The sequence below is a fragment of the Bufo gargarizans genome, chromosome 5 (assembly GCF_014858855.1).
Source record: "Bufo gargarizans isolate SCDJY-AF-19 chromosome 5, ASM1485885v1, whole genome shotgun sequence".
NCBI lineage: Eukaryota > Metazoa > Chordata > Amphibia > Anura > Bufonidae > Bufo > Bufo gargarizans.
Window position 1 is genome coordinate 102,362,254 of NC_058084.1, and position 12,083 is coordinate 102,374,336.

Genomic DNA, 12,083 nt, shown 5'->3' on the forward strand with positions numbered 1-12,083 from the left:
CTGTAACCTATATTGGCTCCTCCCTATGGCAGGACCACATGATTAACATCAGCATCCCTGATTGGTCCCTTTGGTTGGGACAAGCCCCATATGGCTATTTAGGTTTGGTGGGAACTCCACAGAAATTGGAGCTACATCACATCTTGCCCCCTGGAGGCCCTGACAATATGTTCACCTAGAACCGCGGACTTGGATATCCTCCCAGTGGACCAGCTAAGTATATTCTTTACTGGGTTGAAGTCTGTTTATCCTCACATAACTGCGTGCAGACTTTTGTTATAGTCAGTGAATTGTTTTTGTTTGTGGCCTCCAGCCTTATGATCCATCTTCATTGATATCTGTTGAACACTTTATGTGTTCGATTGACATTATTTTTTGTCCCCTGATGAACCCCTTCAATGAGAGGAAGGGGGGAAACGCGTCGGGACACGTGATTATATAACCGATATCTTTTTCTATATATACTATTACCCAGATATCCATATGGGATAGTATATAAAGGGCACCATAAGGATAGACAGCATAGGTACGTGGACGGAGTGTGCCTACCATCAAGACACATCTCCGGGCTGAGGAGGAGTTATAAAGGGATATTGTAGGGACAGAAATTGTCATGGCACGGATGCCCTGACGCGTTCCTCCCCTTTCTCCCTCTCATATTGATCCGCTTGTCTGATCCTGCTCGTTCGTGTGTTTATTGTACTGTTTTTGTTTTGTGTTTTGTTGCACTAGCTGTTCCTCTTCCAGGGAATTTTAATTGACCATAATAAAGGTTAAATTTTAGGTAGTCGTACCTCAGTGATTTCGATTGAATAATTCTACGACTACCCGCTTTATCTATAATTAGAGCTTTACTTCTTAAAACATAGCCTTGTAGATACCCTATGATATGTGATATGATAAGAAATCTGTAACACTGTGTTTCAAGAAGTATTGGACAAAGGATTGACATTTCTCTACCGTTGAGGTCCACAATCTTCTTCTCCTGAAGATTTTACAATTTGCTCGCTGTGCACCCCCTCTACTATGTTGGGCCGAGACCTGGGTTGTTGAGTGCTCCAGTCAGTTTCTCTCCTGTGCTCTTTAAATGGGAAGTACTATATCACACTGTATGGGCCATCCCTGCCCCCAGGTCTGGCAACAATAGGTCCATAGCTCAATTTATAGAGCTGACAACCCTTATGTTATTACTGATTGTGTCACCTCCTTATGGGCCGTTATCACCTGTGATGCGACTCCCAGTTTAGGGGACTTCATCACAGAATCAAGCTGAACTCGTTACAACTTCAATTTCCCTATAATGTCACCACATGCACTGGTACCTCACAGAACACCCTGGCAGTCTATGTCACTAACAAAACATTGATCATGCCATACATCACAGGCAATCTTCCACTACAACTACAATTTTAATGTAATTTCATCATATCCATTGGATATCTTATATCATTATTCATCAGCACGACCTTGGAAAAGCTCCATTAAATAAGGATAATGTATAATACATGTGTGGTCTGTTCAGTTATGTACTACAACTCCTATCATTTGTCTAACAGAAAGCTATTTGCTACTGAAAACTAATATAAATTGTCACGTATCTAAGGCCAATTTTCTTTTATTAGAATTGTATAGTCTACAGAAAAATTGCAGTTCTTTACTGTATCCTAAAAAAAAACTTACTATAATAATTATAATAATCATTTATTATCTTTTCTTGAATTCTGTTTTCTCTGATTGCAGGGAGCAAGGGTTCAGAACACTGCTAAGAATTTGGGTGTTAGAGACAGAACACCAACATCTGCTCCAAGGTACAGTACAACTCTACGATATATTATACACCTACTGTAAATATGGAGGCCATTGCACCTCGGGCCCATCAAAATATAATCATCCTACTATACAAGCAAATAATGAAGACAATATACATGAAAATATTGCTTAAAGGGGAGGCGCCACCATTGCATCTATATTTAAAGGGGTCATCAGGATCAGTAGGATTTCGACTCCCAGCACCCCCGTGGATCTATATGAAGGGGCTGCGGCCTAGTGAGTGCCGTGTCCTCATCACTGCATACTGAGCACAGCACCGTACATTGTATAGCGACTGTGCTTAGTATTGTAACCCAGATACATTCACTTGAATGGGACTGGGTTGCAGATAGGCCATGCGACTGATGAACGTGATGTCACTGGCCTAGGAAGAGGCTGCAGACCTCACCCGAGCACCACAGCCTCTACAAACAGCGGATCAGCAGGGGTGCCACGATTCGGACTCCCACCGATCACATATTGATGACCTAGTTTGAGAATAGGCCACCAACATTTAACTTCCTTAAAATTCCTGTATTTATGCTGAAAAGAGTAAAATGAGCAATTCTGTTCTTAACAACTATTAAGGGTCCATTCACACGTCCATTCCTGCTCAATGGGGCAGGAATGGATGCGGAGAGCACACTATGTGCTCTCCGCATCAGCATTTCCGGAGTGCGGCCCCGATCTTCTGGTCCGCGGCTCCGGGGAAAAAATAGAACATGTCCTATTCTTGTTCGCATTTGCGGACAAGAATAGGCAGTTCTATGGGGGTGTCAGCCAGGTGTATTGCGGATCCGCTATACACTGCAGATGTGTGAATGGACCCTTGCCTTGTTATAAAGATATTCACCCTCGATGCCAAGGATGGCACCCTCTGCTTTTACTAGTGCTACCCCCTTTGTCTGTCCATTTATGTGACTCCGTTCTGGCGACCAAGCATGCACAGTAAATCCTGTGTGTCGTCTTCTATTAATTCAGCAATATTTTTCCACAGTGCATGTGCCATTAGATCCTTCCGCCTTGGCTGGCTCTATTCAATTGCTGTGAAAGCCAGAATGTGCAAGGAGTATCTGTATATGAGTCTCCATTGGTCCCTGAACATCATGGCTTTTACAGCACTTGAACAGAGGCTGGGCAAAACGGGCAGCACTAGTAACGTCTGGGCAGCCATATTTAGCATCTTCGGTGAATATCTTTGTAATGATGCATCACTTTCAAAGAGATTAATGAAAAATGTGCTTACTTTGCTCTGACTGAGTTTCAGAGGCAAATTAAGTGTATTGTAGGCCCCGGGCTGTTTAGCCATCTTGGGCCCCCTCTCTCTATTTGCTTGACCATCCCCCCCTTTTTCGTTCTGCTCCAGCCCCATACAATATACACAGTATGCTGTATATAGTATAATACCCCAAATATACAGTGCTCAACAGTATATAGTATAACACCCCACAGTATGCAGTACCCCACAGTATACTGTATATAGTATAAGACTCCACAGTATACAGTACCACTCAGTATATAGTGTAATACCCCACAGTATACAGTACCACTCAGTATATAGTGTAATACCCCACAGTATACAGTACCACACATTATACAGTATATAGTATAACACCCAACAGTATACAGTACCACTCAGTATATAGTGTAATACCCCACAGTATATATTACCCCACAGTATGCAGTATATAGTGTAATACCCCACAGTATACAGTACCCCACAGTATATAGTGTAATACCCCACAGTATACAGTGTAATACCCCACAGTATACAGTACCCCACAGTATGCAGTATATATGCAATGTATAGTATAACACCCTCTGCCACCTTCTTCTAAGGTAATCTCCACATAAATCTGAACCCAATATCTTCTGCAGAAGGCCTTCTCCTGGATACTGTTATGCATAGTCATTTGTTTAACCACTAATTTGCACCTCTTTTAATCTTTGCCTTCGATAAATGAGCCTAAAAATACATTTATGGCTTGACCACGGCCAATTCTCTCACCTGCTCTTTTTTTTCAAAGTGAGAAGACAAATGTCACACTTTTGGCACCATATTAGATTTAAATTTATAACTCATCCAACTTCCGCCACTGAAGCATAAATGTTGGCCATTATATCTCAAAACCTCCACTTAAGGCTCCATTCACATATCCGCAAAATGGGTCCACATCCGTTTCGCAATTAAGCAGAACAGATGCAGACCCATTTATTTTCAATCGGGCCGGAATGTGCTGTCCGCATCCGCATTTGCAGATCCGCACTTCTGTTCCGCAAAAAAATAGAACATGTCCTATTCTTGTCCGCAATTGCGGACAAGAAAAGGCATTTTCTATGAGAGTGCCAGCGATGTGCGGTCCGCAAAATGCGGAACGCACATTGCTGGTGTCCGTGTTTTGCAGATCCACAAAACACATATGGACGTCTGAATGGACCCTAAAAAGCATGTGCATTTCTAATGCTGAACATCATGAATGGTAGCAGGTTTATCTCTGATAACATATTTCCTGTCTGCAGTGGATGTTTTTTGCACTGTGGTTTTATGCTGAGAAAAGGAACAACTAATGTTATTGTAAAGCTGAGGTGACATACATCTTATTATATAATGGGAGAAATCACAGCCCGTACCACAAGATCTATGTCTGCCCGTTAGATTGTTGCACTGGAAAAAGCCAAGGGACAGGATATTATATGATTACTTCTAAACACAGTAAACAAGTAGGGCCATAAAACAGCAGGAAATCAGCGGGGTCCTAGCTGTGATGGAACTTTGACCAGCTAGCAGAATGATATGTTGATATTACTTCTAAGATCATTATTAAAGTATTGCCCGGAGAGTGCTTCATTTTTTCACTCACGGTCTCTTCTGTTTTCTCTTCTGCCAATTTCTGGTTTATCAAAGTTCTGCTCTAAATTTTTTATTGCATCAGGAGGAGAAAATTTGCTAATATCCTATTGTAGTATTATCACAGTCACTTCCTTTACAATCATAGGGTCGGACAAGTCCAGCAGAGTACCGGTGGAACCTTTGGTGGTCCCAGGTGCTAGCACAATAATGAATACTAAAGATCCAGCAGAAGACACCACCTTTGGACCCAGTCACCAGGGTCTATTTCTAATAATCTATAAGACTTTAGTGATGATATGTCCTGTGTGTGCAGCGGTAATATGTGGCGTCTGAGTGTTTAGACAGGGAGAGGGCTCCCTCTGTGACTCCATTGGTGCCACCACAACACGATTGCAGGATGTTGATGGGTTGTCATGGCAGTCATAAGCCTAGGAACTTCCAGGTCATTAATGTGTACACTTATTAGGACCTGCCAGAGGAAGGGCTTTATAGGCTACCTGTCAGTTTTACACTGACAGGCATAACACACTTCAAGTTTATATCAGCGATCCAACAAACAAATATATATATATATATATATATATATATATACTTAACAAATGACGAGGCAGCACTTCCAGCTTTTGGTGACAGGGTGAAGACCCCAAACTTTAATCCAAGCAGCGTTTCGGCCTGCTCAATGAGGCCTTTATCAAGCTTGATAAAGGCCTCATTGAGCAGGCCGAAACGTTGCTTGGATTAAAGTTTGGGGTCTTCACCCTGTCACCAAAAGCTGGAAGTGCTGCCTCGTCATTTGTTAAGTATATATCGTGGAGGAGGGGCCGGCCTCTGTGGGGAATTGCACCCAGTTCACAACGTCTGACTGTGCTGCTGCATTATCTGTGTTTTTTATATATATACAGTACAGACCAAAAGTTTGGACACACCTTCTCATTCAAAGAGTTTTCTTTATTTTCATGACTATGAAAATTGTAGATTCACACTGAAGGCATCAAAACTATGAATTAACACATGTGGAATTATATACATAACAAAAAAGTGTGAAACAACTGAAAATATGTCATATTCTAGGTTCTTCAAAGTAGCCACCTTTTGCTTTGATTACTGCTTTGCACACTCTTGGCATTCTCTTGATGAGCTTCAAGAGGTATTCACCTGAAATGGTTTTCACTTCACAGGTGTGCCCTGTCAGGTTAAATAAGTGGGATTTCTTGTCTTATAAATGGGGTTGGGACCATCAGTTGCGTTGTGGAGAAGTCAGGGGGATACACAGCTGATGGTCCTACTGAATAGACTGAGTCTGTTAGAATTTGTATTATGGCAAGAAAAAAGCAGCTAAGTAAAGAAAAATGAGTGGCCATCATTACTTTAATAAATGAAGGTCAGTCAGTCAGTCCGAAAAATTGGGAAAACTTTGAAAGTCTCCCCAAGTGCAGTCACAAAAACCATCAAGTGCTACAAAGAAACTGGCTCACATGCGGACCGCCCCAGGAAAGGAAGACCAAGAGTCACCTCTGCTGCGGAGGATAAGTTCATCCGAGTCACCAGCCTCAGAAATCGCAGGTTAACAGCAGCTCAGATTAGAGACCAGGTCAATGCCACACAGAGTTCTAGCAGCAGACACATCTCTAGAACAACTGTTAAGAGGAGACTGTGTGAATCAGGCCTTCATGGTAGAATATCTGCTAGGAAACAACTGCTAAGGACAGGCAACAAGCAGAAGAGAATTTGGTCTAAAGAGTCCAAATTTGAGATCTTTGGTTCCAACCACCGTGTCTTTGTGAGACGCAGAAAAGGTGAACGGATGGACTCTACATGTCTGGTTCCCACCGTGAAGCATGGAGGAGGAGGTGTGATGGTGTGGGGGTGCTTTGCTGGTGACACTGTTGGGGATTTTTTCAAAATTGAAGGCATACTGAACCAGCATGGCTACCACATCATCTTGCAGCGGCATGCTATTCCATCCGGTTTGCGTTTAGTTGGACCATCATTTATTTTTAAACAAGACAATGACCCCAAACACACCTCCAGGCTGTGTAAGGGCTATTTGACCATGAAGGAGAGTGATGGGGTGCTGCGCCAGATGACCTGGCCTCCACAGTCACCGGACCTGAACCCAATCGAGATGGTTTGGGGTGAGCTGGACCGCAGAGTGAAGGCAAAAGGGCCAACAACTGCTAAGCATCTCAAGACTGTTGGAAGACCATTTCAGGTGACTACCTCTTGAAGCTCATCAAGAGAATGCCAAGAGTGTGCAAAGCAGTAATCAAAGCAAAAGGTGGCTACTTTGAAGAACCTAGAATATGACATATTTTCAGTTGTTTCACACTTTTTTGTTATGTATATAATTCCACATGTGTTAATTCATAGTTTTGATGCCTTCAGTGTGAATCTACAATTTTCATAGTCATGAAAATAAAGAAAACTCTTTGAATGAGAAGGTGTGTCCAAACTTTTGGTCTGTACTGTATATATATATATATATATATATATATATACATACACAGTATGCCTTCTGTATATATATATATATATATATATATATATATATATATCTGTATATATAGTCTTGTCTTCTAGCTATACATATGGTTTCATATTTCTTATTTTGGTCACCAGCAGGTAAAAGTGTATGGTCCCTTTAAATGCCATGGTTACATTTATTCATATCTCATCGATCGTTTAGGATCAGCCATTTCTTGCTTAATACATTGCATCTGAATGCTAGAAGTTTTCATACTATAGTCTATCACTTCAGAGGTAGCAGAGGAAAGCAATATCTATCAGAGGCATCAAAATGAATCTCCTCAATAAAAACGTCCTGGCCGAGACCAGCGAATCCCCTGAACCCATGTTTCAATCTGACTGAGAAGTATTTTTGTGATAATTTTTACTTTTATTCCCTGTCAAGTGAATCTGATGGACTTATCCCTGCTGCATTCATCAAGGACGTTATATCAAAAGTTCCAGCACCAAGTCATAAAACGAGAAGCAGATTCATGAAAGAAAGTGAAATAAACTTTAAAATCAATAGCGATTATAACATTCTTGTATTCTACATGCACGGTGTTACATCTATCCCATACTTTACATCTGGATTTACTACTTATACTAAACTGTAGCTTTACCTTTATTGCTGAATAGGAATTGCATAATAAATAATTTTACATTTGCCCTCACCTACAAAAAATCATACACATACAGGTGAAACTCGAAAAATGTGAATATCGTGCAAAGTTTATTTATTTCAGTAATGCAACTTAAAAGGTGAAACTAACATATGAGAGATACTCATTACATGCAAAGCGAGATACTTCAAGCTTTATACAGTACCTTTATTTGTTATAATTTGGATGATTACGGCTTACAGCTTATGAAACCCCAAAGTCACACTTTTGAGGTACCCTTTGCTCAGGGGGTATGGATTAATTAGCTGACTAGAGTGTGGCACTTTGAGCCTAGAATATTGAACCTTTTCACAAAATTCAAATTTTAAGCTGCATTAATGCAATTCCTTTTAATTTGCATTACTGAAATAATGGACTTTTGCACGATATTCAAATTTTTTGAGTTTCACCTGTACATGTGAACATACGTGCACACACACGGGACCCAGGTTTACCCCATATTGCCTGTTGTATAGCATAACCTTCATTTACCACCTCCTTTTATCTGGTCCACTTATCCCCTCCTATTGGCGGGACTGTGCAAGTCTAGCAATACTATAGGTTAAAAACTAATTTTGCACATCAATCTTAGTAAAAAGCCCACTGGCAGAAGAGCCGACCGATAATTAGGAGGCTCAGGCCATGCGAGGTCCATGGGCCAGAAAATGAAAGCGACTCCAGCTAGGTTTCAGTTGTAATTGACACCATTTTTCTGGTGTAAATTATATTAAATGTATCTGGCTGCCCCTTTGACTAAAACATGGTCACTTTATGAAGTTCTGAGAGCATCATAAAACATAAAAAAGTTGCACAAAATGCCAAATTTTGCGGGGTTTTTTTGTGTGAAAAATCTGGCACAAAGCTTTGGAAAATGACCTCCACTCTATGTACACAGCCATCTGGACATAATCAGGACACAGTGAGGGCTGCTTACTATGTGTTAAAGGGTTTCTGTCACAAGAATTAACCCTCTTAAACTGTCTGACATTAGCGATGTGCTAATGTCAGCAGAATCCAACTGTGCTATTTTTTGATTTATTGATGCCCCCCTTACTGCACAGTTCTTACTTTTAAAAATATCCAAATTATCCTTTAGGAGCGGGGGGTGGGGGGCGTTGCTCCTGCTCCTAGAGGCTCTGTTCTCCCACCTCATTCCACGCCCTGCCGTCCTTGATTGACAGGCCAGCGTTCGTCTTCTCCTGCCGGCCCTGTGTGTTGGGCAAGTCTTGCGCCTGCGCAGTGCGTTTCACCAACACACAGGGTCGGCAGAAGAAGACGAACGCTGGACTGTCAATCAAGGACGGTAGGGCGTGGAATGAGGTGGGAGAACAGAGCCTCTAGGAGCAGGAGCAACGCCCCCCACCCCCCGCTCCTAGAGGATAATTTGGATATTTTCAAAAGTAAGAATTGTGCAGTAAGGGGGGCATCAATAAACAAAAAAATAGCAGAGTTGGATTCTGCTGACATTAGCACATCGCTAATGTCAGACAGTTTAAGAGGGTTCATTCTGGTGACAGAAACCCTTTAACTTGCCGGTGCTGCAGTTAGTTGCCACTTTTCCATATTTACCTTCCTAAGAAATATTGAAGAGATACCGCTACACTTTGGACCTACCTGCATGTATGTACATACTGTGTCATGCATTGTTCCGAATGTGCTATAAATTCCATATATTAGCCAAATACACATACTTGCCAACACTGGAGTTGGTAAATTAAGGACAAATAGACAGTGCCCTCCAGGAATGCCCCCCAAACCAGGTGGGACAACCCATTAATGGGCGGGACTTAGATAAGCCCTGTCCATTTTTCGACCCAGGATGGCCTGAATTTGCTGAGACTGTAGCTAAAAGCAAGGGATAGTCCCTGCAAATTCGGGAACTATGAACACACAGGGGGTCATTTACTATAAAAAATTTGTCTATATTAAGTGTATTTCAGGTGCAAATTGCGGCCACTGTTCCCCGCTCACACCATCTCTAAATAACTGGGCGTGATGAGGAAGGGGATGGGCCGGCAGGCCTGTCTCATATATCATTGTTTACACCTGTTTTAGGCATAGAAAATGGTCTAAATTTATGGTCTAAATGGTCTACCTTTAGACCAGTGGTGGATACGCTGAAGTTATGTAGAGGCCGGCGCCTCTAGATAACTTCGGCGGATCCATCACCAGCTAAAGGGATTATTAAGAGCAGCGTCTAAAATTCCGGTCCTAATAAATGACCCCCATAGTGCATACTACATTGCCCAGACAGTGTCATATAGTGCCCACTTAAAGGCATACAGTATCTGCACTCCCATACAGTGTCTATTTTGTATCATACTGTGTCCACATAAGAAATGTCACATAAAGCCAAATAGTGCTTATATACAGCCGAACAATGTCCAAATAGTCCTAAATTTTGCCCACATTGAGCTATACACTACATGCAAAATGCAATAGAATACAATACAGTGCCTATATAGAGCCAACAATACTGTACTGCGAGTGCTCACGGTGCCATGCTAAACCTAAATAAAGCCAAAGAGCCACATGGTTCAAAACTCTGCCCAGACAAGTGGTGCCTACAGTCTCTGGTGTCACAGTGAAGCCCATCACTTGCCCCAGTCTCATCTCTGATTAAACTCATCTGGACTGTGCATGAGAATGATGCTGCCTTCTGCTGTTTGCAGGTCCTTCTACATCAGGGTGCATTCACATGACCGTATGTGTTTTGCGGTCCGCAAATTGTGTATCTGCAAAACACAGATTTCACCCATTGTTTTATCAGGATCAGGATCTCAGCTAGCTCTGACACACCCCACCTTCTCTCTGCCGTCTTCTGTGTCTCTGTTACGAAGGACGGATCTTGGCTGACAGCAGGCAGTGGACTGCAAATTAGGTGGAAGTGAGACCTCTAGTGGCCATAATTGTACATTTTTTTTTTTTCAGGTGGATGCAGGCATATTTTTGTAAATTAAGTGATTTAGAAATTTGCTAGTTACACCATTCTCTATTAAATGAAATAAAATTATGTGAAAGAATAGTGACTCTAAGTATTTATGTGAAATATCATGAACCTAACTCTTACTAAATGTGTTATTTTGTAGGTTGTACAGGCTGTGCCAGCCGCCTCCTGCTGACGACGAACCCTGAATGTGCCCGCTATGAAATCGAGAACAATATTTTACCAGAACTTGTTTTACGACTGTTCTTGTAAATGTGAATATTCAGAATATAAAAAGCGGACAAGACACTTCATAACAAGCTATAAGGACTAATCGTCAGCGGCATGTTTTGTACACTGGAATCCCACCGGATGAAGCACTTACATGTTGTAAAAAAATCAACAGGGGCATTGAATGTTTTTGGATTGTCAGTTCAAGTCTTTTTCGCAGCGTACAGACAGGACCTACTTTAATATTTGTATTAATTATATGTCAGTGAAAAAGGAAATATATTTCTAAAGGAAACATTTACCGGTATATCTACTTTGCTATCAATAAGCGGCTACATATATAATATATGTCACACCTGGCTAGGAATTAAAGCACAGTTCACTATTATTCCATTTGGACTTTACCTTCAAGACGTGACTTGCTAAATAGAAGACATTGAAGAAATAGAATCTTTATTTGCTAATTAACAAATAAACAATGTAAACCATTTTGGCCAATACATTAAATAGATTGAAATGAACAGGCATTTTGTATTATTTTGCTTAAATTTTGGTTTACTATTTGTGCAATGTCAGTTAAAAATTTTGGGTGTAGTACTAAGTAGCAGCTCTCATGCTTGGCTGATCTGTCCCACAGTATAAAAAAATTATCATTCGCTTAAATTGATTTTGTCTGGGTTTCCAAATTCAGGTTTTTACCCGGCACCTCCCCCAACAGCACTGACAGGAGGAGGGTGCTCCCCGCCCCCAGGACGGGAAACAACACGGAAGCTCAAACTTTAAAAGGGGCCTCTTTCCCTTACCTAATCAGTGTTGATTCCTGTCCTGGATAGCGTGGAAGCTCCTCCTGTGTTCCTGAGCAGGTTCGCAGCAGTACCAAGCGCATGGACTGGTCTCTTCCCCCTACTAGTGGGAGGGCCGTTGCAGTGGACAGGGGTTCCGGGGACGCAAGGACCTCCTTCCCAGTACCTTTGGCGTAAGTCCTGTTGAGCGCAGGGTATTCTTGCGGAATTCCAGGGGGTGGAGACTCGTGAAGGGTTGAGGAGTCTCATTCTGGTAGCGGTAGCGTGCGTTATGACATAGTTGCACTGCGGCGTCA

The 12,083-nt window shown here is 41.8% G+C and overlaps 1 protein-coding gene across 2 annotated transcripts in view; it reads left to right on the top strand.

Annotated features, from left to right (window-relative positions):
* Positions 1 to 11,505, top strand: part of PREX2 (phosphatidylinositol-3,4,5-trisphosphate dependent Rac exchange factor 2) — a 390,423-nt gene extending 378,918 nt beyond the window's left edge. For both annotated transcript variants that reach the window (XM_044293224.1, XM_044293225.1), the window contains exons 39-40: positions 1,741 to 1,808; positions 10,917 to 11,505. In XM_044293224.1, coding sequence (XP_044149159.1) covers positions 1,741 to 1,808; positions 10,917 to 10,962 — 114 coding nt within the window. In that variant the 3' untranslated portion in view covers positions 10,963 to 11,505. The remainder of the gene's footprint in view (positions 1 to 1,740; positions 1,809 to 10,916) is intronic.
* Positions 11,506 to 12,083: the final 578 nt, after the last annotated feature.